Source organism: Symphalangus syndactylus, chromosome 4 (genome assembly GCF_028878055.3).
Source record: "Symphalangus syndactylus isolate Jambi chromosome 4, NHGRI_mSymSyn1-v2.1_pri, whole genome shotgun sequence".
Lineage (NCBI taxonomy): Eukaryota > Metazoa > Chordata > Mammalia > Primates > Hylobatidae > Symphalangus > Symphalangus syndactylus.
In genome coordinates, this window is record NC_072426.2 from 101,253,318 (window position 1) to 101,280,657 (window position 27,340).

Genomic DNA, 27,340 nt, shown 5'->3' on the forward strand with positions numbered 1-27,340 from the left:
AGCAATGATATTGTACAACCTGTACTTCTAATCCTATGGGATTCTCTTCTAAATTTGATTCTAGCTAGTGCCTACATTAAATAGCATACTATGGCATCCATAATGAGACCTAACTCTGGGTGCTCTAAGGCAAAGCCAAGAGAGTGACCTCAAATTAGGGAAAAAGCATATAATATAGGCCTTCCAGTCCACTACCAAAAATTACAACACTTGGTACATAGTAGGTACTCTATAAATGTTTTTGTTTTTTGGTTGTTTTGTTTTGAGACAGTTTCCCTCTTGTTGCCCAGGCTGGAGTGCAATGGCGTGATCTCAGCTCACCACAACCTCTGCCTCCCAGGCTCAAGCGATTCTCCTGCCTCAGCCTCCCAAGTAGCTGGGATTGCAGGCATGTGCCACCATGCCTGGCTAATATTTTTGTATTTTTAGTAGAGACGGGGTTTCTCCGTGTTAGTCAGGCTGGTCTCGAACTCTCGACCTCAGGTGATCTGCCCACCTCAGCCACCCAAAGTGCGGGGATTACAGGCATGAGCCACCGTGCCTGGCCAGTACTCTATAAATGTTTGAATAAATGCTAAGTACAGATGCACCACTGTTCATAATTGCCAAAAATTGGAAACAGCCCAAATAGAATGGATAAACAAATTGTGGTATAGTCACACAATGAAATACTTTACAGCAATAAAAATGAATGAACTACAGATACACACAAAAACATGAACAAATCTTAAAGAGAGAAGCCATATATAACAGAATGCCTACTGCATGATTCCATTTCTACTGTTCCACAACAAATAAAATTAAGCAACAGTTTTTGTAAGTATGCTATTTACATATAAAAATGCTATTTTTTTTAAAAAAGGAAATGAATTCCCTAAAAGTCAGAATAGTGGTTATTGTCAGTAGGGGTTGGTCAGGGGCTGAAGTTTATGATTAGGAAGGGACATGTTGTGGGGAGAGAGGAGGCTTCTGAGATGCTGATAATAGTCTGTTCCTTGACCTAAATGAAGGTTCTGTGGGTGTTCACTTTGCAAGAGTTTGATAAGTTGTACATTTATGTTTTATGCACCTTTCTATATAGTCATCATATTCCACAATAAAGTTTTTTAATTTATATGATTCTAAGGAAAAAAAATTATAAAAGATCATACAGTCTTTTTTGTTGTGTTTTGTTTTTGAGACAGCGTCTAGCCCCGTCACCCAGGCTGGAGTGCTGTGGCATGATCTCAGCTCCCTGCAACCTCTGCCTCCCAGGCTCAAGCGATCCTCCCACCTCAGCCTCCCAAATAGCTGGTACTACAGGCACATGCTACCACACTCGGCTAACTTTTTAAATATTTTTTGTGGAGATGAGGTTTCGCCATGTTGCCCAGGCTGGTCACTGAGCTCAAGTGATCCTCCTGCCTTGGCCTCCCAAAGTGCTGGGATTACAGGCATGAGTCACTGCACCCAGCCTCATACAGTCTTTTAGCTTTCAGTTTGATAAGACGAGAAACATACAATTGACCCAGTTTGGAGAGTACCGGGAAAGAACTGTAGATTGTATTAGGATTTCCTTATTACTGATTTCCTGATGTGAGTTCCTGGGCTCTGTAGTTTGGGAAAATGAAAATTGCAGGAGGAGCAGCACTAAGTGGAAGCCAGTCTACATCTGCAGCCCTTTAAGGACCTGATGCTTCATTAAAAGGTATTAACATCAGTGTCTGGGATATCTAGGACATTTCCCAGTGTTTTCCCTTCTTAGAAACTGCATTCATTTCCATCACAGCATGATGTGTGGGAAGCGGGGAAAAGGCAAATAGGACAAATCTTCCCCCCTATAAAGGAAATCACAGTGGCCCCTATTTCTATAACTACTTTTTCTCGATGCATCATAGAAAGTAGAATTAGAGATCAGCAAATCTTTAAACAGCTTTTGAAAAAAAAATCTTCATTCACAGAATTTCATTAGATTAAAGTTAAGTGGCAAATTACTTTGTGAGTAGCTTTTAAATTGAGATGGCGAAGAGCTTCCCCATTACTTGGGTTTTGCTAAATACCAACACCCTTCCCCTGTATATCACTGACTTTGGTGATTCTTTAATTCGCTTAAGCCTCAAAAAGCTCAGCTGGCCTGTGAGCAGACTATTAAACTGGAAGTCCTGACTCTGATTTTACTTCTTAAGATGTATAACAGGTCAAGTAGCTATAGCCCAATTAGGAAGTGTCATAATTGATAGTGTGTCTAATTGGAGAGCACAGTTAGAAATATTTTCATTAGGCCAGGTGTAGTGGCTCAGACCTGTAATCCCAGCACGTTGGGAGGCTGAGGCAGGTGAATCACTTGAGGTCAGGAGTTCGAGGCCAGTCTGGCCAACATGATGAAACCCTGTTTCTACTAAAAATACAAAAATTAACCAGGCGTGGTGGTGCACACCTGTAATCCTAGCTACTCGGGAGGCTGAGGCAGGAGAATTGCTTGAACGTAGGAGGCGGAGGTTGCAGTGAGCCAAGATCATGCCATTACACTCCAGCCTGGGTGACAGAGCAAAACTCCGTCTCAAAAAAAAAAAAAGAAATATTTTCATTAAGATATTCAGCCATCACTGTAAGCAGCTTTCTCAGATTTTACATGTGAGAGGGAAGCAACTAGCCAGTTTGCCTTTCTCAGGGTAGAATTCAAGAGTTTTGTTCCCCTGCTATTTATGAATTTGACATTCCTTGACTAATGTATTCAGTTTCTGTTCTAGACATGAGCATGAATTTCTGATTTGCAGACGTGAATCACTGCCTATGCATATCGTGCTGCTTTTTGTTACAGGTCCTGCCTTACCTTGCTCTCTCTCCTCTTTCAGGGTCTGACATTTCAGGAGGTAGAGAACTTCTTTACTTTCCTAAAGAACATTAATGATGTGGACACTGCATTGAGTTTTTACCATATGGCTGGAGCATCTCTTGATAAAGGTAATGAAACTCAAAAAGTGTTTTTTTTGAAGGTATGAACATTGGGTCTGTAATCTCTTAGTGACTGCCCCTCCTGAACAGTAAAAGGTAAGTTTTTCTTGGCATCCTTGAAATGTGTTTTGATTTGTTGACATTGTATGAGCCTTGCATTTTACCCTGAGATGCCAAGTTCAGTGAATATATTTTCTTGTGCTAAGGCCGTAGTCTGGGCAGGTGCCCATCTTTAAATGACTAACCTTGAAAATAAGCATCTAAGCTGAGGCACAGGGCATGAAGCTGCAGAACTTCCCCTATCTGAGCCAGAGTCATTATATATACAATGTGAAGCTAAAGTCACTATACAACTTAAGTTACGTCTTTGATGAGAAGGAATACTTTAGTTTATTTCTTATATTAAGACTTTTTTTAAGACAGTATGACTCTGAGAATAGCACCCCGCTCCTTTGGCTTACTTCATAGAAATTCAGTTACAGTTTGTACAGGCAACGTGAGAGCACGGAGGAATTGAAAGCACAATTTTTCCCTCAACATTTCATTATGAAAATTTTTAAACATTCAGAACAGTTGAAATAATTATCTAAATAACATCCACATATTCAGCTCAACTGACATTTTGCTATATTTGCTTGATCGTATGACTATGCATATTTTCATCTCTCTAAGTAATCATCAATCTTATTTGACATGTTCAAAGTAAGTTGCAGATGTAAGTATACTTCACTCCCAATTACTTCAGTATGAATATTAACTAAAGTTCAAGATTCATTTAAAGTTCTTTCAGGCCCCTTCACAGTTTTTGCCCCCACTCACCAAGAGGCAACCTTTGTACTGTATATTTTTCCACCATAGATTAATTTTGCTTTTTCTAGAACTTCATACATTGGAATTATATAAATGTACACTCCTTCTAAGGTTTCACTCAATGTTTTTGAGATCCATCTCTGTTGTGTGTCAGTAGTTTAATCCTTTTTTATGATGAGTAGTAACCCATTGTATGAATATAGTCAGGCATGGTGGTTCATGCCTGTAATCCCAACACTTTGGGAGGCCGAGGCAGGTAGATCACCTGAGGTCAGGAGTTCGAGACCAGCCTGGTCAACATGGCGAAACTCCATCTCTGCTAAAAAAGCCAAGCGTGGTGGTGTATGCCTGTAGTCCCAGCTACTTGGAAAGCTGAGGCAGGAGAATTGCTTGAATCTGGGAGGCAGAGGTTGCAGTGAGCCACGATTGTGCAGGATTGCTTGAGCCCAGGAGTTTGGGACCAGGCTGGGCAACAAAGTGAGACCCCATCTCTCTTTTTTTTTTTTTAATAAGGGGTATATGAACATATATGAAAGTCCTGAAATGTCAGCTATTGTAAATGCTGCCAACTTGGTCTTCTTTTTCAAGATTACTTTGGATATTCTAGGTCGTTTGTATTTCCACATAAATTTTAGAATCAGCTTGTCACTTTCTACGCCAAAAGAAGTGGAATTGTGATTACAGTAACATCGAGTATGTAGATCAATTTGGGAAGAATCAACACCTTAGTGTAATATAGCATCTTATAATTCACGAGCATAATATATCTCCCCATTTTTTAAGGTCTCATTTTCTCTCAGCAGTGGTCTTATAGTTTTATTAATACAGGTCTTGCACATATATTTTTAAAATTTATGCTTAAGTATTTTATGGTTTTCGATCCCATTATAAATGGAATTGGTTTTATTTTATTTTCTAATTGTTTGCTGCTAATATTAAAATATAACTGATTTTTATATATTAATTTTATATTCTGTAATTTTTCTAAATTCACTTATTCTTCTAGTTGTTTTGTAGATTCCTCAGGTTTTTCTATGTAAATAATCCTATCATCTTAAAACAGAGATAGTTTCATCTCCTTTTTAAAAAAAAAATTTATGGCTTTTTTTTTCCTGCTTTATTGCACTTGCTTACCCCACCAATACAATATTGGATAGAAGTGGTGAGAGTGGACATCCTTGGCTTCTTTCTGAACTTTAGAGAAAAGTATTCAATATTGTACCATTAAATTGGATATTAGATTAGATTTTTCATAGTTGCTCGTTGTCAGATTAAGAAAATTATTTTCTCTTATTTGAAAAGGGTTTTTGTCATCAATGGCTCCTGTATTATGTCAATATTTTTTCTATATATATTGAAATGGTCATATGGCTTTTCTGCTTTATTATTTTAATATGGTAGATGACATTGACTGTTTCTTATCCTGAAATAAACCTAATTTGTAATGATGTATTAGCTTTTTTAATGTATTACTAGACTTGATTTCCTAACATTTTGTTAAATATTAAGAGATATTGGTCTGTAATTTTATTTTTTTTTTGTAATGTCTTTTCAGGTTTTATATCAGAGTATTCTATCCTCATAAAATGAGTTAGGGACCGGGCACGGTGGCTCACTCCTGTTATCCCAGCACTTTGGGAGGCTGAGGCAGGTGGATCACCTGCGGTCAGGAGTTCGAGACCAGGCTGGCCAACATGGTGAAACCCTGTCTCTACTAGAAATACAAAAAATTAGCTGGGCATGGTGGTAGGTGTCTGTAATCCCAGCTACTCAGGAGGCTGAGGCAGGAGAATCACTTGAACCTGGGAGGTGGAGGTTGCAGTGAGCCGAGATCACGCCATTGCACTCCAGTCTGGGCGACAAGAGCAAAACTCTGTCTCTAAATAAATTAATTAATTAAATTAAATAGGCCAGGCATGGTGGCTCATGCCTGTAATCCCAACACTTTAGGAAGCTGAGATGGGCAGATCACCTGAGGTCAGGAGTTCAAGACCAGCCTCGCCAACATGGTGAAACCCCATCTGTAACTAAAAATAACAAAAAGTAGCCAGGCGTGGTGGGACATGCCTGTAGTCCCAGCTACTTGGGAGGCTGAGGCAGGAGAATCACTTGAACCCGGGAGATGGATGTTGCAGTGAGCTGAGATCGTGCCACTGTACTCCATACTGGGTAGCAGAGCAAGACTCCATCTCAAAAATAATAATTAAATAAGTAAATAAATAAAATGAGGGAGTTTTTCCTTCTCTATTTTCAGAAGAAGTTTCTGTAAGATGAGTGTTGTTTCTTTCTGAGCTGTATTTGATAGAATTCATCAGTGAAACTATCTGGACCTGCCAATTTCTTTCTGAAAAGGTTTTGATAATTTAATTTTTTAAGTAAATATGTAAGGTTTGTATTTTATATGAATTTTAGGTTATATTTTTGAATAATTTGCCCATGTCATCTACGTTATTGAATTTATTGACATGAAGTTGTTCATAATATTCCATTATTATCCCTTTGATGTCTGTAGAATCTGAAATTCCTTTTTACTCCTACTGTTGGCAAATTATGACTTCTCATTCTTTTTTAAAAAAATATTTCTTACTCAGTCTACCTAGGGGTTTAGCAATTTTGTTAATCTTTTCAAAGAACCAATTTTTGACTTTGTTACTTTTCTCTATGGTTTGTTGCCTATTGAGTTGATTTCTGCTCATACCTTTGTTACTTATTCCTTCACTTATTTTCAGTAAATATTATTTTGTTTTTCTAAGCTTCTTAAGATGGAACCTTACTTACCTTTTCTAAGGTAAGCTTGTGAAGCTATAAATTTCTCTATAAACACTGCTTTAGTCTGGGCGTGGTGGCTCACGCCTGTAATTCCAGCACTTTGGAAGGTGGGTGGATCACTTGAGGACAGGAGTTCGAGACCAGCCTGGCCAACAGGGTGAAACTCCATCTGTACTAAAAATACAAAAACTAGCCAGGCAAGGTGGCACGCACCTGTAATCCCAGCTACTGGGGAGGCTGAGGCAGGAAAATTGCTAGAACCCAGGACGCAGAGGTTACAGTGAGCTGAGATCTTACCACTCTACTCCAGCTTGAGAGACAGAGGAAGACTCTGCCTCCAAAAAAACAAACAAAAAACACATAACCAAAAAATAAAAAACACATACACTGCCAGGCGTGGTGGTTCACGCCTGTAATCCCAGCACTTTGGGAGGCTGAGGTGGGCAGATCACGAGGTCAGGAGATCGAGACCATCCTGGCTAACACAGTGAAAGCCCGTCTCTACTAAAAATACAAAAAATTAGCCGGGTGTGGTGATGGGCGCCTGTAGTCCCAGCTACTTGGGAGGCTGAGGCAGGAGAATGGCGTGAACTCATGAGGTGGAGGTTGCAGTGAGCCGAGATCGCGCCACTGCACTCCAGCCTGGGCAACAGAGCGAGACTCTGTCTCAAAAAAAAAAAAACACACACACACAATTTTGGTATGTAGTATTTTTTATATCATCCTGTTCAAAATATTTTCTATTTATTAGGTAAATTCGTGGACTATTTAAAAGTATGTTGTTTAACTTCCAAATATTTTGGTTTTAGCTGCATGTGGTGGCTTACACCTATAATCCCAACAGTTTGGTAGGTCAAAGCAGGAGGATCACTTGAGGCCAGGAGTTCAAAGCCAGCCTGGGCAACATAGCAAGACCTTGTCTCTACAAAAAATTTAAAAATTCAAATTAATTTTTTTTTTTTTTTTTTTTTGAGACAGTTTCACTCTGTCGCCAAGGCTGGAGTGCAGTGGCGTGATCTCGGCTCACTGCAACCTCCGCCTCCCGGATTCAAGCAGTTCTCTGCCTCAGCCTCCCAAAAGCTGGGATTACAGGCGCCCACCACCACACCCGGCTAATTTCTTTATTTTTAGTAGAGACAGGGTGGCCTGTCTCTCCTACCTGGGTCACCATCTTGGCCTGGGTGGTCTTGAACTCCTGACCTCATGATCCACCCACCTCAGCCTCCCAAAGTGCTGGGATTGCAGGCGTGAGCCACCGTGCCCAGCCCCAGCTCAAGTTTTTATGTAGTATCACTTACCATCAATCTGAAGAACTTATCTTTATTTGTTTATTTATGAGACAGGCACCTCAGCTCAAAATGGTGCCATCTTGGCTCACTGCAGCCTCCATGTCCCAGGTTCAAGCAATCCTCTCACATCAGCCTCTGGGTTAGCTGGGACCACAGGCTCATGCCACCACGCCTGGCAATTTTTTTTTATTTTTTATAGATAGTTTCACCATGTTGCCTAGGTTGGTCTTGAATTCCTGGGCTCAAGCAATCTGCCTGTCTCAGCCTCCCACAGTGGCTAGGATTACAGGCATGAGCCACCATGCTGCCCAGCCGAACTTCCTTTATCATTTCCTGTAGTGCAGATCTGCTAGCAATGAATTCTTTTACTTTTTTTTTTTTTTTTTTGAGACGGAGTCTCGCTCTATCACCCAGGCTGGAATGCAGTGGCCCAATCTCGGCTCACTGCAAGCTCCGCCTCCCGGGGTTCACGCCATTCTCCTGCCTCAGCCTCTCCGAGTAGCTGGGACTACAGGCGCCCGCCACCACGCCCGGCTAATTTTTTGTATTTTTTAGTAGAGACGGGGTTTCACCGTGGTCTCGATCTCCTGACCTCGTGATCCGCCCCCCTCGGCCTCCCAAAGTGCTGGAATTACAAGCGTGAGCCACCGCGCCCGGCCAATTCTTTTACTTTTTGGGTTATCTAAAAATGTGTTTATTTCACTGTTGATGACCACAATGTTTGATTTTTCAGTCTTTCCAAAGCACTAAGATTTTATCAATCATTTTTTGTTTTTGTTTTGTTTTGTTTGTTTATTTGTTTGTTTGTTTTTTTTTAATATACCTAGAGTTTATCTGGGCCAAGTTTGAAGACTGCAACCTAGTAGCATGGATTCAAGTTGCCCTGAATATACACTCCAGTTAGCAGCAGTTACAAGTGGGTTTTTAAAGGAAAAGAAGAGATAGTTTCTAATTTGCTTACCAAGAATTTACATTAAAATAACATAAGCTATTGATTGTGTATACATTGTTCTTTGTATCACAGATTCCAGGAACATGAAACTAACAGGTAAGGCAGCTAGTCAGGAACAAAATGCCTTTAAACAATTGTGCCTGGCCATGGAATCGGGGACAGGGTTGTGACTGAAGTTCCATACTCCTGTCTCTGGGCTTGATAAATTGTGCACACTTCACATACCTCAGGCTGTTCTGAGTATGTTTCTTTTCTCATTCAGCCACTTTTTTTTTTTTTTAATCAGAAATCTTCCCATGGAAGCATTGATCAATCTCAGCTTATGAGACTGATAGACATTCTTCATCCCTGGCACTGGGAAGACTCATTACCAGATGGTCCAGTCCTGCTGGGGGCTGGGGAAGATATAGAACAATCTTGCTTATTCAATTTTTTTTTAGCGGATTCCTTAAGATTTTCTAATACAAGATCATGGTTCTCACTTATATATGGAATCTAAATAGAGTTGAACTCATAGAAGCAGAAAGTAGAATGGTGGTCCCCAAGGGCTACAGGAGGCAGGGAAATGGGGAGTTATTTTGTTCAAAGGGTGCAAAGCTTCAGTTAGGCAGGATGAAATAGTTCTAGAGAGCTAGTTTACACTCTGGTGACTATAATTAGTAATCCTATTGTACACTTGAAATTTGCTAAGATCTTAAGTGTTCCTTACGATATACATACACAAAAAGGTAACTATGTGAAGTGATGGAAATGTTTTGTTTTTGTTTTTGTTTTTTTGAGACAGGGTCTCACGCTGTTGCCCAGGCTGTAGTGCAGTGGTGCAATCTCTGCTCACTGCAACCTTCGCCTTCCAGGTTCAAACGATTCTCCTGTCCCAGCCTCCCAAGTAGCTGGGACTACAGGCAGGTGCCACCACACCTGGCTAATTTTTGTATTTTTAGTAGAGATGAGGTTTCGCCATGTTGGCCAGGCAGGTCTCAAACTCCTGACCTCAAGTGATCTGCCCAACTCAGCCTCCCAAAGTGCTGGGATTACAGGCGTGAGCCACCGCACCTGGCCTGAAGTGATGGAAGTGTTAATTAGCTTGATTGTGGTAATTATTTCACAGTATATACATATGTCAAAATATCACATTGTATACTTTAAATATATACAGTTTGTATTTGTTAATTACACCTCAGTAAAGCCAGGAAAAAAATACAAGATCATTCCATCCACAAATAGAGATCATTTTACTTCTTCCTTTCTCATCTCAATGCCTTTTATTTCATTTTATTAATCCATATAACTTCTTAAAATAGCATCTGTTTGTTTAAATTAGTACTTCCAAGCTGGGCTCAGTGGAACACACCTGTAGTCCCAGCTACTCAGGAGGCTGAGGCAGGAGGATATCTTGAGCCCAGGAGTAGTTGAAGGCCAGTCTGTGCAACCTAGCAAGACCTCATCTCTAATAATAATAATAATAGCATTTCCACTGATCTTTGCAGAATCTTTTGAAAAACAAGTTAATATCATATAGGGCATGTGTGTGTGTGTGTGTGTGTGTGTGTGGGTGTGTGTGTAGCACCACCAGATCATTTCTCTAGAATAGCTTTGGTTTTACTGCTCTTTCACAAAACAAAGTTTGACAGCATCTGCAAATCCAAAGATATAAGATTTGAAGTCGGCCGGGCGCGGTGGCTCACGCTTGTAATCCCAGCACTTTGGGAGGCCGAGGCGGGCGGATCACGAGGTCAGGAGATCGAGACCACGGTGAAACCCCGTCTCTACTAAAAATACAAAAAAATTAGCCGGGCGTGGTGGCGGGTGCCTGTAGTCCCAGCTACTTGGAGAGGCTGAGGCAGGAGAATGGCGTGAACCCGGGAGGCGGAGCTTGCAGTGAGCCGAGATTGCGCCACTGCACTCCAGCCTGGGCGACAGAGTGAGACTCCGTCTCAAAAAAAAAAAAAAAAAAAAAAAAGATTTGAAGTCTTTATTTATGTATTTTTTAGATGGAGTTTTGCTCTTGTTGCCCAGGTTGGATTGCAATGGCACGATCTCGGCTCATTGCAACCTCCACTTCCTGGGTTCAAGCGATTCTCCTGCCCCAGCCTCCCAAGTAGCTGGGCTTACAGGTGCCTGCCACCACTCCCAGCTACTTTTTGTATTTTTAGTAGAGTCGGGGTTTCACCATGTTGGCCAGGCTAGTCTTGAATTCCTGATCTCAGGTGATCCGCCTGCCTTGGCCTCCCAAAGTGCTGGGATTACAGGCATGAGCCACCACACATGGCCAGTCATCATTTACTATAAAAACAAAATTAATAAGCTCCTCTTTATTTTTGCATACCTTCTTTTTGAAAAGCCCAACTAAAGACAACAAAAGTTCATTAAAGTACAATTATATAGGATGAATCACTGTCTGTGTTAAAGTTATAGGGCGTACAAAATAGAATGATTCAGGGTAGTGTTAGCAAAGGGAAATTGCAACCTAGTGATTAAAAAAAAGAAAGAAAAAATGTTTCTTTCAAATGACTTCAGGCCATTTGCTGGAATTTGTAGTCTCCATGTAGTTCATGCCTCATTATCCTTGCTAATAGAGGCAGTGGTACAAATTGCACAGCCATATCTGACATCCAGAAATACATGTGGCTTTGAGATGTATGTTTGGGGTTTGTTTTTTGTTTTGTTTTGTTTTATTTTTGGTAAATACGTACATACATTTAATTTTGTACTGAGTTGGAAGGGGGAAAAATCTGCCTGTCGATCTTTTTGTTCAATTTATTCTTTTTTGTTTGTTTGTTTTGAGATGGAGTTTTGCTTTGTTGCCCAGGCCGGAGTTCAGTGGCGCAGTTTCAGCTCACTGCAGCCTCTGCCTCCTGGGCTCAAGCAATTCTCCTGCCTCAGCCTCCCAAGTAGCTGGGACTACAGGCACCCACCACCACACCCCGCTAATGTTTGTATTTTTAGTAGAGACGGGGTTTTACCATGTTGGCTAGGCTGGTCTCAAACTCCTGACCTCAAGTGATCTGCCCACCTTGGTCTCCCAAAGTGCTGGGATTACAGGCATGAGCCACTGCACCTGACCTCAAATTTATTCTTTTTTTTATTTTTTATTTTTTGAGATGGAGTTTCACTTTGTCACCCAGGCTGGAGTGCAGTGGCGTGATCTCAGCCCCCTGCAACCTCTGCCTCCTGGGTGCAAGTGGTTCTCCTGCCTCAGCTCCCCAAGCAGCTGGGATTACAGGCACGTGCCAACATGTCTGACTAATTTTTGTATTTTTATTTTATTTATTTGTTTATTATACTTTAAGTTCTAGGGTACATGTGCACAACGTGCAGGTTTGATACATAGGTATATATGTGCCATGGTGGTTTGCTGCACCCATCAACTCATCATTTACATTAGGTGTATCTCTTAATGCTATCCCTCCCCCAGCCCCCCACCCTGCAACAGGCCCCAGTGTGTGATGTTCCCTTTCCTGTGTCCAAGTGATCTCATTGTTCAGTTCCCACTCTATGAGTGAGAACATGTGGTGTTTGGTTTTCTGTCCTCGTGATAGTTTGCTCAGAATGATGGTTTCCAGCTTCATCCATGTCCCTGCAAAGGACATGGTTTGCATATGTTGAACCAGCCTTCCATCCTAGGGATGAAGCTGACTTGATCTTGGTGGATAAGCTTTTTGATGTGCTGCTGGATTTGGTTTGCCAGTATTTTATTGAGGATTTTCCCATTGATGTTCATCAGGAATATTGGTCTAAAATTCTCTTTTTTTGTTGTGTCTCTGCCAGGCTTTGGTATCAGGATGATGTTGGCCTCATAAAATGAGTTAGGGAGGATTCCCTCTTTTTCTATTGATTGGAATAGTTTCAGAAGGAATGGTACCAACTCCTTTTTGTACCTCTGGTAGAATTTGGCTGTGAATCCTTCTGGTCCTGGACTTTTTTTGGTTGGTAAGCTATTAATTATTGCCTTAATTTCAGAGCCTGTTATTGGTCTATTCAGAGATTCAACTTCTTCCTGGTTTAGTCATGGGAAGGTATATGTGTCCAGGAATTTATCCATTTCTTCTAGATTTTCTATTTTATTTGTGTAGAGGTGTTTGTAGTATTCTCTGATGGTAGTTTGTATTTCTGTGGGATCGGTGGTATATCCCCGTTATCATTTTTTACTGTGTCTATTTGATTCTTCTCTCTTTTCTTCTTTATTAGTCTTGCTAGCAGTCTATCAATTTTGTTGATCTTTTCAAAAAAACGGCTCCTAGATTCATTGATTTTTTTGGAGGGTTTTTTGTGTCTCTATCTCTTTCAGTTCTGCTCTGATCTTAGTTATTTCTTGCCTTCTGCTAGCTTTTGAATTTGCTTGCTCTTGTTTCTCTAGTTCTTTTAATTGTGATGTTAGAGTGTCAATTTTAGTTCTTTCCTGCTTTCTCTTGTGGGCATTTAGTGCTATAAATTTCCCTCTACACACTGTTTTAAATGTGTCCCAGAGATTCTGGTACGCTGTGTCTTTGTTCTCATTGGTTTCAAAGAACATCTTTATTTCTGCCTTCATATCGTTATTTACCCAGTAGTCATTCAGGAGCAGGTTGTTCAGTTTCCATGTAGTTGAGCGGTTTTAAGTGAGTTTCTTAATCCTGAGTTCTAATTTGATTGCACTGTGGTCTGAGAGACAGTTTGTTGTGATTTCTGTTCTTTTACATTTGCTGAGGAGTACTTTACTTCCAATTATGTGGTCAATTTTAGAATAAGTGTGATGTGGTGCTGAGAAGAATGTATATTTTGTTGATTTGGGGTGGAGAGTTCTGTAGATGTCTATTAGGTCCACTTGGTGCAGAGCTGAGTTCAGGTCCGGGATATCCTTGTTAACCTTCTGTCTCGATCTGTCTAGTATTGACGGTGGGGTGTTAAAGTCTCCCATTATTATCGTGTGAGAGTCTAAGTCTCTTTGTAGGTCTCTAAGGACTTGCTTTATGAATCTGGGTGCTCCTGTATTGGGTGCATATATATTTAGGATAGTTAGCTCTTCTTGTTGAATTGATCCCTTTACCATTATGTAATGGCCTTCTTTGTCTCTTTTGATCTTTGTTGGTTTAAAGTCTGTTTTATCAGAGACTAGGATTGCAACCACTGCTTTTTTTTTTTTTTTTTTTTTTTTTTTTGCTTTCCATCTGCTTGGTAGATCTTCCTCCATCCCTTTATTTTGAGCATATGTGCATCTTTGCACATGAGATGGGTGTCCTGAATACAGCACACTGATGGGTCTTGACTCTTTATCCAATTTGCCAGTCTGTATCTTTTAATTGGGGCATTTAGCCCATTTACATTTAAGGTTAATATTGGTATGTGTGAATTTGATTCTGTCATTATGATGTTCGCTGGTTATTTTGCCCATTAATTGATGCAGTTTCTTCATAGCATCAATGGTCTTTGCAATTTGGCCTGTTTTTGCAGTGGCTGGTATCAGTTGTTTCTTTCCATGTTTAGTGCTTCCTTCAGGAGCTCTTATAAGGCAGGCTTGGTGGTGACAAAATCTCTCAGCATTTGCTTGTTTGTAAAGGATTTTATTTCTCCTTCACTTATGAAGCTTAGTTTGGCTGGATATGAAATTCTGGGTTGAAAATTCTATTCTTTAAGAATGTTGAATATTGGCCCCCACTCTCTTTTGGCTTGTAGGGTTTCTCCTGAGAGATCTGCTGTTAGACTGATGGGCCTCCCTTTGTGGGTAACTTGACCTTTCTCTCTGCTGCCCTTAACACTTTTTCCTTCATTTCAACCTTGGTGAATCTGACAATTATGTGTCTTGGAGTTGCTCTTCTCGTGGAGTATCTTTATGGTATTCTCTGTATCTCCTGAATTTGAATGTTGGCCTGCCTCGCTAGGTTGGGGAAGTTCTCCTGGATAATATCCTGAAGAGTGTTTTCCAGGTTGGTTCCATTCTCCCCATCACTTTCAGGTACACCAATCAAACGTAGATTTTGTCTTTTCACATAGTCCCATATTTCTTGGAGGCTTTGTTCATTTAACTCTGTTTTCTCTAACCTTGTCTTCTCGCTTTATTTCATTAATTTCATCTTCAATCACTGATACCCTTTCTCCCACTTGATTGAATCGGCTATTGAAGCTTGGGCATGCGTCATGAAGTTCTCGTGCCATGCTTTTCAGCTCCATCAGGTCATTTAAGGTCTTCTCTACACTGTTTATTCTAATTAGCCATTCGTCTAATCTTTTTTCAAGGTTTTTAGCTTCCTCGTGATGGGTTTGGACAACTTTTAGCTCGGAGAAGTTTGTTATTACCAACCTTCTGAACCTACTTCTGTCAACTCATCAAAGTCATTCTCCATCTAGCTTTGTTCCATTGCTGGTGAGGAGCTGCGATCCTTTGGAGGAGAATAGGCACTCTGATTTTTAGAATTTTCAGCTTTTCTGCTCTGGTTTCTCCCCATCTTTGTGGTTTTATCTACCTTTGGTCTTTGATGTTGGTGACCTACAGCTGGGGTTTTGGTGTGGATGTCCTTTTTGCTGATGTTGATGCTATTCCTTTCTGTTTGTTAGTTTTCCTTCTAACAGTCAGGTCCCTCAGCTGCAGGTCTGTTGGAGTTGGCTGGAGGACCACTCCAGACTCTGTTTGCCTGGGTATCAACAGTGGAGGCTGCAGAACAGCAAATATTGCTGCCTGATACTTCCTCTGGAAGCGTCCTCCCAGAGAGGCAGCCGCCTGTATGAGGTGTCTGTCAGCCCCTCCTGGGAGTTGTCTCCCAGTTAGGCTACACGGGGGTCAGGGACCCACTTGAGGAGGCAGTCTTCTGTTCTCAGAGCTCAAATGCCATCCTGGGAGAACCACTGCTCTCTTCAGAGCTGTCAGACAGGGACGTTTAAGTCAGCTGAAATTTCTGCTGGCTTTTGTTCAGCTATGCCCTGCCTATAGAGGTGGAGTCTAGAGGCTGTAGGCTTGTTGAGCTGTGGTGGGCTCCACCCAGTTTGGGCTTCCCCGCTGCTTTGTTTACCTAATCAAGCCTCAGCAATGGCGGATACCCCTCCCCCAGCCAGGCTGCTGTCTCACAAATCAATCTCAGACTGCTGCGCTAGCAGTGAGCAAGGCTCTGTGGGCATGGGAGCCTCCAAGCCAGGCACAGAAGAGAATCCCCTTGTCTGCCGGTTGCTAAGACCTTGGGAACAGCACAGTATTTGAGTGGGAGTGTCCCGTTTTTCCAGGTAGTCTGTCATGGCTTCCCTTGGCTAGGAAAGGGAAATCCCCTGACCCCTTGTGCTTCCCAGGTGAGGCGACACCCCACCCTGCTTCGGCTCACTCTCCGTGGGCTGCACCCACTGTCCAACCAGTCCCAGTGAGATGAACCAGATACCTCAATTGTAAATGCAGAAATCACCCATCTTCTGTGTTGATCACGCTGGGAGCTGCAGACCGGAGCTGTTCCTATTTGGCCATCTTGGAACGCCCCTCTCAATTTTTGTATTTTTTAGTAGAGATGGGGATTCACCATATTGGGCAGATCACAAGGTCAGGAGATCAAGACCATCCTGGCTAACAAAGTGAAACCCCGTCTCTACTGAAAATACAAAAATTTTTGAGATGGAGTCTCACTCTATTGCCCAGGCTGGAGTGCAGTGGCACGATCTTGGCTCACTGCAAGCTCCGCCTCCTGGGTTCATGCCATTCTCCTGCCTCAGCCTCCCGAGTAGCTGGGACTACAGGCACCTGCCACCACGCCCAGCTAAATTTTGTATTTTTAGTAGAGATGGGGTTTCACCATGTTAGCCAGGATGGTCTCGATCTCCTGACCTCGTGATCTGCCTGCCTCAACCTCCCAAAGTGCTGGGATTACAGGTGTGAGCCACCGTGTCTGGCCAGATAGTTAGGTTTCTAAAAGAAAAAAAATCAGGCTGTTAACAGATAGTTACATTGTCTTTTTCTTTTTTATATTTATTGTTTATTTTAAAAAACAGAGATGGGGTCTCACTGTTGACCATGCTGGTCTTGAGCTCCTGGTCTCAGAGGATCTTTCTGCCTTGGCCTCCCAAAGTGCTAGGATTATAGTGGTTGGTATTGTCACAGTTAAATTCACATTTTTTGTTTGCTTTTATTTTTGTAGACTACATATGGGTGGTTTTTTATTTTATTTTATTTTTTGATACAGTCTTGCTCTGTCACCTGGACTGGAGTGCAGTGGTGTGATCTCAGCTCACTGAAACCTCTGCCTCCTGGGGTCCAGTGATTCTCCTGCCCCAGCCTCCCCAGTAGCTGGGATTACAGGCATGTGCCATGACACCTGGCTAATTTTTGTATATTTAGTAAAGACAGGGTTTCACCACATTGGCCAGGCTGGTTATGAACTCCTGACCTCAAGTGATCCACCTGCCTTAGCCTCCCAAAGTGCTGGGATTACAGGGGCCCAGCCTCATATGGGTAATTTTTAATTCTTGGTTGCTGTAGTGGGTTAAGGTGGCCCCCAAAAGGATATGTCTGCATCTTAGTCCCCAGAACCTGTGAATGTGACCTTGTTGGACACAGGGTCTTTGCAGATATAATTAAGTTAAGGTCATTGAGATGAGATCATCCTAGGTTATCCAGCTGGGCTCTAAGTCAGGCGTGATTACAGGCATGAGCCACCATGCCAAGGCAATAGATGTTTATTAATTGAATTACTCTTCAAATATTCAGGAGCTCAAAAAAATAGGCACTATCAGCTGGGCTCTTTGGCTCACACCTGTAATCCCAGCACTTTGGGAGGCCAAGGTGGGCAGATCTTGAAGTCAGGAGATCGAGACCATCCTGGCCAACATGGTGAAACCCTGTCTCTACTAAAAATACAAAACTTAGCCGGGTGTGGTGGCGGCAGGCACCTGTAATCCCAGCTACTCAGAAGGCTGAGGCAGGAGAATCGCTTGAACCAGGGAGTCGGAGATTGCAGTGAGCCAAGATCATGCCACTGCACTCCAGCTTGGTGACAGAGCAAGACTCTGTCTCAAAACAAACAAACAAACAAAAAAATAGGTACTTTCCTTTATTCCTTAATCTCACTCACATATTTATTTCTTCAATAAATCCTTGACTTTACCTCCAGAACATACCCTGCATCTGCCTCCTTTTCTCTCTCTCTCCTACCACAGCCCTCGCCTCTTTACTGACTGTGGCTTTACACAGGGCTACCTATGCCATGGCCCCTGTATACTCTCTGAGTTCATAAAATATCGTTTTTTTCCCAGTTCACTCCACTCCACATTGTTCTTTTTACATTCCAAATACACCAAGCTCACTGAAGGCCTTGGCTATTGGAGTTAGTTAAGGCCTTTGTAGTGGTTCTTTCTACCTCAGGTGCTCTTGCCTGGGATCTCCATGTATTTAGCTCCTTGTAACTTAAGTCTGGTAGAAGTCATTTCCTCGGGAAGACCTTTTCATTCTAAAGTAGTTCCATCATCCTGTATCATATTATCCTATTTTTTATAGCATTTATCACTCCCTGATATTTTCTCAGGTTTATGTGTTTGCTTATTATTTGTTGCACCTTACTAGAACGCTTATCTGTCTTGCTCATGCATGTATTCCATGTGCCTAGAACAACACCTGGGATAGAGGAAGAACTCAATAATTATATGATCAACAAATGAATGAGTGAATGAACGTATTGATATATCTGAACAAGACATAAACCTCTACCCTTCTACCCTTCCCAGCAGCCCAGGGAACAAACTCATCATGTTCTTCTGTAACCCCCATCCTTGGACTTGACATGTGTTTCTCCTTCTTTCATGTTAAAGAGGTGATGATAGTAGTAATTTTAACTGTTCACCTGCTAAGGTGTGCACAGAAGACTAGCATGCGCTCAGCTAGCCTTTCCAAGTCCTCCCATGCTCCCAGATGTCCCTGTCTCTTACAAGCTCTCCTTGGGCTCTGCCCAGGCCTTTGCTTTTAAACCTCCCTCCTCCTGACCAGGACTAGTGATTTTTCCATTGGTTTGAGTTCTACATGAATGACAGGCCTCTCCTCCTTGCTCCACAGAACCAAGGAATTTTACTGCTGAGATGAATCTTAGAAAAGAGGAAGAAATATGTAGTGGTTAAGAGCAGAGGCCCCGAAGTCAGACTGCCTGGATTTGAACGTCTCCATCATTTACTAGCTGGGTAGCTTTGAGCAGTTTCTGAACTTAGTTTCTGTGTTTATTTTATTTTTATTTTTATTTTTTTAATTTTTTTGAGACAGGGTCTCACTGTGTCACCCAGACTGGAGTGCAGTGGTACGATCTTGGCTCACCACAACCTCTGCTTCCCAGGGTCAAGAGATTCTCCTGCCTCATCCTCCTGAGTAGCTGGGATTACAGGCACATGCCACCACACCTGGCTAATTTTTGTATTTTTAATAGAGACGGGGTTTCACTATATTGGCCAGGCTGGTCTTGAACTCCGACCTCAAATGATCTCCCACCTCGGCTTCCCAAAAGGCTGAGATTACAGGCATGAGCCACCGTGCCCGGCCCTCTGTGTTTTTTAAATAAAGATAAAAATAGTTGTCCCTTGGTATCTTCAGGGGTTTGGTTCCAGGACCGCCTCCACCCCCCACCTCCCCACCACACACACACAGAGTTAAAAAATCTTTGGGTGCTCAAGTCCCATATATGAAATGGTTGCATAGTATTTTTGTATATAACCTGCACATATCTTTCCATATACTTTATTTCTTTATTTTTAAATCATCATCAAAATATGGAACACTTCACGAATTTGTGTGTCATCCTTGCACAAGGGCGATGCTAATCTTCTCCAAATCATTCCAGTTTGAGTATATATGCTGCCGGACGAGCACTAGATGCGGGTGACCCTTGAACAGTGTGGGATTAGCTGTTTTCACCCCACACAGTTGAAAATCTTAGGATAACTTTAGACTCCCCAAAAACTTAACTACTAATAGCCCACTGTTGACCAAAAGCCTTACTGATAACATACAGTCAATTAACACATAAACTAGTATCTATATATTTTTTATGTATTCACTGCATACCCTTTTCCTAATTTTTTTGGTACTTCTATGCTGTGTGGTCCATCTATGAGGTTTTTCCAAATTGTCGTAAGTCTCCAAAAAGTTTTCCAATGTAATTTATTGAAAAAAAAATCTGCTTGTAAGTGGACCTATGCAGTTCAAGCCTGTGTTGTTCCAGGGCCAACTGTACTTTAAATTATCTCAAGATTACATATAATACCTATTACTATGTAAATGCTATGTAAATAGTTGTTATGCTGTATTTTTTAATTTGTAATAGTTTATTACTGTGTTGTTACTTTCTACTGGTTTTCTTTTCTTAAATTTTATTTTATTTATTTATTTATTTATTTTGAGATGGAGTTTCGCTCTGTCGACCAGGCTGGGCTGGAGTGCAGTGGCGTGATCTCGACTCACTGCAACCTCCACCTCCCAGATTCAAGCCATCCTCCTGCCTCAGCCTCCCGAGTAGCTGGGATTACAGGTGCCTGCCACCACGCCCAGCTAATTTTTGTATTTTTAGTAGAGACAGGGTTTCGCCATGTTGGCCAGGCTGGTCTTGAACTCCTGACCTCAGGTGATCCACCCGCCTTGGCCTCCGAGTGTTGGGATTACAGGTGTGAGCCACTGCATCCAACATTTTCTTAAATATTTTTGATCTGCAGATGGTTGAATCCATTGGTGTGGAACCTACACATATGAAGGGCCAACTGGACCCACCTCATAGAGTTGTGAGACTAAATCTACATAAAGCACTTAACTTTGTGGCTGTCATGTGGTGAACGATTAGTCAATGTCAGCTGCTTCTATTATGAAGTTGATAATTTAAACAAAATTTAGTGTGGCTCAAGTATTTATTCACCCAAAAGTAATAGGTACTGTAGTAGGCACAGGGTTCCACCCTCAAGAAGCTCAGAGTCTAATGGGGGAGAAAGGTAAGTGTAGAAGCAGTTCCAGTTGGGTGTGATAAGTGCTAATTAGAATAAGAGGATCTAGGAGCTTAAAAGTGGGGGCCCTAATTCATACCAGTGGTTGGGAAAGAGTGAGGCCAGAGTAGAGATGGGAGTACTTTTTGTCTGGCTTCTCCTGTGAGTCTCAGCTGTCTTCATTTTTTCCCAAAAGGTTAGAACCTTCAGAAATTGGCACCTTCTAGGCCCTGGCACTGTCTCTTCCTTGGCTATTTTAGAGGTTACAAACCAGTCTTTAGGCATAATTTAGCACAGAATTTCCCAAACAGCATTGTGAAGAACACTGTATACTGCAATATGATGATGGTTCTGTGGATTTAAAAAGAAAAAAAAAGTATTCCATGGTTCAAATAAGTTTGGAAAATGCCAGAGTTATATAGAATTTCTTCCTGCAGGCCGGGCGCGGTGGCTCACGCTTGTAATCCCAGCACTTTGGGAGGCCGAGGCGGGCGGATCAGGAGGTCAGGAGATCGAGACCACGGTGAAACCCCGTCTCTACTAAAAATACAAAAAATTAGCCGGGCGTGGTGGCGGGCGCCTGTAGTCCCAGCTACTCGGAGAGGCTGAGGCAGGAGAATGGCGTGAACCCAGGAGGTGGAGCTTGCAGTGAGCCGAGATTGAGCCACTGCACTCCAGCCTGGGTGACAGAGCAAGACTCCATCTCAAAAAAAAAAAAAAAAAAAAAAAAAGAATTTCTTCCTGCAGCACTCCTGCTGCCAACTTTTTAATATGTGAATGTGCATTATTAATCTCCGGAAGAGGGATATAGTTTACAAATTTGATTTACCCCAGACCATCTTTTAATAACTTACAGAGTTAATGTTCCTCGGAATAATCTGAAAGATCCAGGCAGGTGGCCACTGCAGATTTACCGTATTAGAACATAGTACAGTTCCTCCAGAGTAAAAAATGTCACATTTCTTTTTTTTCTTTTTCTTTTTTTCATTTTTTCTGTTTGCCCCTCCTACCATTTGCAAAAAACATCAAATTTAATTGAGGCTATTTCTTTAGTTCTGCATGACCCATGTGAGAATAACAACCATCAGGTAATAATGAAGCGTTTTCAATGAATTCTAACCATCTGAAGAAAGAACCTTTCTCCATGAAATACTGTGTGTCTCCACTATCAGGCGTCTCTTTGTTTAGCACTTAAGAAGAACTGGTTCTATTACTCATTCGCACACACACTGGGCATAAAATTAGATCTATGACCCCTCAGCGGCTGGCTGATTGATTTAAGTGGTCTGCTGAAGAAGGTAATGGAAAATTGAACATGACTCCTTTCCCAATGGCTTCCTATGATGAAAAAGTTAGAAATTATTTGAGCTGGAGCTCTAGAGTGAGCTTCAGCCCGTATAACTCAGAATATTCCAATTTTTGCCAGGAGAATAAAAGATTTCCAGGTACAATAAAGCTCCACTGTAAAGCATCTCAGGATAGTACAGACGCAGTAAACCTTGGGTTCAGTTACGTCCTCGGTGTACTTTGAACTATAAAATCAGAAAATAATCACACAAATAGAGTCCCTGGTCTTTACTATTCATGCCCCTGCACAATTCTACTTACACTGAAAATTATAATTTATGGCATAGTTGGCCTTGATTCTTTGTAGTTATTCTATACGTGCAGTTTACCTTATTCTCTGACAAGCCAAGAGAACAAATAATAAAATCTATGGCATAACTCCCACAGGAGCTTTCTGCAACCCCAAGTATTTTTTCTGAAGTTTTAGTCACATCTTCAAATGGTCTCAGTTTCTTTTTTTTTTTTTATGTGTTTTTTTTAAATTATTATACTTTAGGTTTTAGGGTACATGTGCACAATGTGCAGGTTTGTTACATATGTATCCATGTGCCGTGTTGGTTTGCTGCACCCATTAACTCGTCATTTAGCATTAGGTATATCTCCTAATGCTGTCCCTCCCCCCTCCCCCCACCCCACAACAGTCCCCGGAGTGTGATGTTCTCAGTTTCTTTTGTCTCTGGAGAGACAAGGATGGCAGAGATGACCTCTGAGAACCTTTGCAGCTTTCAGATTCTTTGAGTCTAATAATTGGAATGAGTAAGGGAGCCTCAAGTCTTTTGTCATTTAGGCTCTGACTGGATTGTTGGGGAAGTCAGAAATTACTGATGGAGTCAGCAATTTCTAGCACACAACAAACTCTTATATTCTGAACAACTCTCTTTGACAGACAAGCTGCCACCCACTCCTGAACCCTAACAATCCGGTAGCACTGTCCTATCAAGGACTGTGAGGCCATCACACATCTGGAGCACTAACAGCAACTCTCATTTCATAGTAGTTTCTCTGTAGCAGGCACAATGCTTAGTGCTTTATGCATGTTATCGCTTTTAATCTTTAAAACCTGAATTATCCTCATTCATCTTCACTTTATGGATGAGGAAAATATCAAATGAAGCCACTAGATCATGGTTACCCAGCTAAGCGGCAGAAGAGCCAGGATTCAAGCTCAGGTCTCTCTAGTTCCAAGTCTGTGTTCTTTCCACATCATGTTGCCTTCTCAGTATACTTCACAATTCTGTTACAGTCTGAAAATCTTTGCTGAAGCACAATCCAGGGGGCACTGTGGCTTTACCATTTCAAACCATGCTTCACAGTAGCATTGGGAAGACAGACTCTGGGCTACTTTTTCCCAGTCGCTTTTGGCTAAGAGTTGACCATTCTTAGGGTGAGAATAAAGTCCTTTTGATTAACTATGATGTTTTGGAGATAGTGCCCTTCTCTTGAATATGAAATGTGACCTTTTTTTCCCCTACAGTTGTCTGTTCTGTTCTACAGCTCAGACACAGACATCCATAGCCCTTACCTTACAGTAACAGACTCTTGGAGTTGTCTAATCTAGATTCTCGTCCTGCATAGGAATGCCTTAGTAGACACATCTGTGATCTTTACCCTTGGAACCATATTACTTTTCACTGAGGAAACCAATACACAAAAGCCTAAAGTCACTTAAATAAAGTCACGCAGCAGGAAAGCTGATATCCTTTTAAGGGATACCACAGACCAGAAAAAGGCATGTATGCTAAGCTGCGCTTTTCTCAACATCAAAATACAGGATATAGATACACCTTCCAGTGACCAAGGTGTTCCTCACCACCTCCGCTCATTGGTAGACCAATGCTCTGTTGCACTTTTAGATACTGTTCTAACATCTAGCATTTATTGAGAGTTAACTATATGCAAGAAATTGTGCTGAACATAAATTTTGGTTTTAAGTTAAAACCTGAGTTTGAATCCCTGCTATTCACTAGTTTTGTGACCTTGAACAAATTCCTTAAGTTCTCAAAGCCTCGGTTTTCAGATCTGTAGAATGGTGATAGTAGAATACTTGTTTCAGGGTTATTGTGAAAATAAAAAGAGGTAATACTATATTAATATACTAGGTTGACATTAAAATTATACCAAACTGCCTGTTCTGGTTTTCAACCCATAGGTGCTGGCTTTCTTCTGCCTGTTTATCTTATTAGGGGGCTGGAAACAACCTATACCAACATGGCAACATCATAAAAAGTTTTTTTTTTTTTAATCACCCTTTAAAAAAAAAGCACCAGATAAGGCTCTTTGTTCTCTGAGGAAGTGGAATCTACTGCTTTTTTTAGTCACTTTTGACGTTTTTATTAGCTTAGAAGTTCTAAGTTGTTTATACTCATTAATGAGGATTGAAGCTTCTAGGTTCTCCTAAGTTTCATCATTCATCCAAAAATTATTGGTGTCTCTGCCTTCAGAAGGCTTTATTTAAAAAGTTCTCTGTTCCTAGGAATATCTAACCCCTATTGATACATCTCGTATCTTCAGCATTCAACGGCGAATTCATTAGACTGTAAACTCTCAAAGACTTGAACCATGTTTTCTATATCTTTGTGTCCTATTCAGAGCCTAGAACAATTCTTTGTATAAACAGATGCTCGTTTATGTTATGTAAATGAATTAATTCTAGACCTTTCCAGATCCTGCAAAGGATGATGAAATACTCAGTAAGAGCGTAGGGTGAGGGGAAGAGTGTTAGGACTGTAGCACCTTCCCATGTCATTAATTTCCTTTGACTCCTTGAGGAGGTCACTTCTCTGACCCTCAGGTTGGAGTTGTAAGTATCTCAAAGGGTTCATGCAGATTTGAAATTGTATGATTATAAGTAAATCAGCTTTTTACTGAATGAAGTAATGTTTTAAGTGACATGTCATTGCCTAAAATTATATCCAAATCTATGGCCTCACAGAGACTGTTAGCCCAACTTGTTTATGTGAAATCTTTGTGAAAGTGAACTGACTTATAATTGTCAGGTACATTTGAAGTAAGAGCAAGACTTGAATTCCCAAAAGAAGTGTGGCAGTTTTATTTCCTTGTTAGGAAATGTACAACTTAATTAGACCTTGGCTGGTTTCCCTGTAAGATCTAATTTATGGAGTTTGGTATAGTAGGTAAAACAGAATGATGGTTCTGTAAAGTGCACCCTGTCAAAAAATGAGTGCAGGCCAGGCACAGTGGCACAACCCTGTAATCCCAGCACTTTGGGAGGCCAAGGCGGGTGGATCAGGAGGTCAGGAGTTTGAGAACAGCCTGGCCAACATGGTGAAACTCTGTCTCTACTAAAAAAAAATACAAAAATTAGCCAGGCATGGTGGCGCCCACCTGTAATCCCAGCTGAAACAAGAGAATTGGGAGGCTGAAACAGGAGAATTGCTTGAACCCAGGAGGCAGAGGTTGCAGTGAGCCAAGATCGTGCCACTGCACTCCAGCCTGGGCAATAGAGCAAGACTCCATCTCAGGGAAGAAAAAAAACTGAATGAGTACAGGCTGGGGGCAGTGGCACAACCCTGTAATCCCAGCACTTTGGGAGGCTGAGGAGTTCCAGACCAACCTGGGCAACATAGTGGGACTCTGTCTCTACAAAAAATACTTTAAAATTAGCCAGGCATGGTGGCACACACCTCTAGTCCCAACTACTTAGGAGGCTGAGGCAGGAGGATCTCTTGAGCCCAGGAAGTTGAGGGTACAGTGAGCTATGATCATGCTACTGCACTCCAGCCTGGGTGACAGAATGAGACGCTGTATTGAAAAAAAAAAAAAAAAAAAAAAAAGGTGGCGGGGGAAGAGGGATGAGTGTGGCTCTATATAAAGTAGAAGTTGAGGAACTTCAAAAAGACATTCCCTCGTCCGGGCAAAATGGCTCACGCCTGTAATCCCAGCACTTTAGGAGGCTGAAGCAGGCAGATCACCTGAGGTCAGGAGTTCAAGACCAGCCTGGCCAACATGGGGAAACCCCGTCTCTACTAAAAATACAAAAATTAGCCTGGTGTGGTGGTGGGCCCCTGTAATCCCAGCTACTCACAAGGCTGAGGTGGGATAATTGCTTGAACCCAGGAGGCAGAGGTTGTATTGAGCCAAGATCACGCCACTGTACTCCAGCCTGGGCGACAGAGCGAGACTCCGTTCCCCTCCAAAAAAAAAAAGACATTCCCAATCATAAATGCCTTCCCCACTGGCCAGTTTCTGTGATTCAGAGTGTGGGCACAGCATAGCTGGGTTCTCTGCTCAGGATCTTAACAAGGATGAAACCGCAGTGTTGTTGGGGGGCCTTCATTTTCATCCGGAGTTCAGGGTCCTCTTCAAAGTTCTTTCCTGCTGTTGGCAGAATTCAGGTCCTTTCAGTTGTAGGACCAAGGATTCTTTTTCCTTGCTGGCTGTTGGCCAGTCATTGCTCTCAGCAGGTGACTACAGCTCCTTGCCACCTGGCGCCTCACAGCATGGCAGCTCACTTCTTCAGAGCCAGCAACAGAATCTCTCGCCTCAGTCTGCTAAGATGGATTCTTACATAACATAGTTATGGGACTGACTAGCCCATCACCTTTCTCATATACAGTAACCTCATCACAGGATTATCGTAGTCACAGGTTCTGCCCACCTGAGGAGAGGGGATTACACAGGATATGTGGACCAGAGAGTGGGAATACTGGGCGGGGGGCACCTCAGAATTCTGCTCAGCACACCAGCCATCATTTTAGAAACCTACACCTTCGGTTTTATTAATCAAGGGCTTCTGAAGATAGGGACATTTTAACTGATTTAAATTTTAGGGCTGGAAGATAACTTAAAAATCATTTTGTTTAAACCCTTACTTTGTTTTTTTGGTTTTTTGTTTGTTTTGTTGGTTTTTTTGAGACAGAGTCTTGCTCTGTCACCTAGGCTAGAGTGCAGTAGCGTGATCTCAGCTCACTACAACCTCCGCCTCCTGGGTTCTAGTGATTCTCCTGTCTCAGCCTCCCAGGTAGCTGGGATTATAGGCACGTGCCACCACGCCCAGCTAATTTATATATTTTTAGTAGAGACAGAGTTTTACCATGTTGGCCAGGCTGGTCTTGAACTCCTGACCTCAGATGATCTGCCCAGCTCGGCCTCCCAAAGTGTTGGGATTACAGACGTGAGCCACCGTGCCCGGCCTGCTTGTTTTTAACATTCATGAAGGGAAATGACTTGCTGAAATCACAGACCAGAAGTTCAGGTTCAGCGACTTCCACACTAGGGTTCTCATTAGTACCCTGGCACCTACTGCTGCTAGAAGGACCTAGAGAATTACATCGAGGACTCAATGATTTTATGTGATGCCAGAAAGTGGGGCAAATTCACAGCA

General features: G+C 41.9%; 1 protein-coding gene and 1 non-coding gene across 7 annotated transcripts in view; one reads left to right on the top strand and one right to left on the bottom strand.

Annotated features, from left to right (window-relative positions):
- The window catches only part of LOC129481027 (calcium uptake protein 1, mitochondrial), a 272,554-nt gene that overhangs the window by 227,429 nt on the left and 17,785 nt on the right, over positions 1-27,340 (top strand). For all 6 annotated transcript variants that reach the window (XM_055275815.2, XM_063637578.1, XM_055275811.2 and 3 more), the window contains one exon: positions 2,835-2,943. In XM_055275815.2, coding sequence (XP_055131790.1) covers positions 2,835-2,943 — 109 coding nt within the window. The remainder of the gene's footprint in view (positions 1-2,834; positions 2,944-27,340) is intronic.
- LOC129481377 (U6 spliceosomal RNA) lies at positions 19,444-19,549 on the bottom strand. Its single transcript, XR_008657387.1, has one exon. It is a non-coding gene; the product is annotated as a U6 spliceosomal RNA (small nuclear RNA).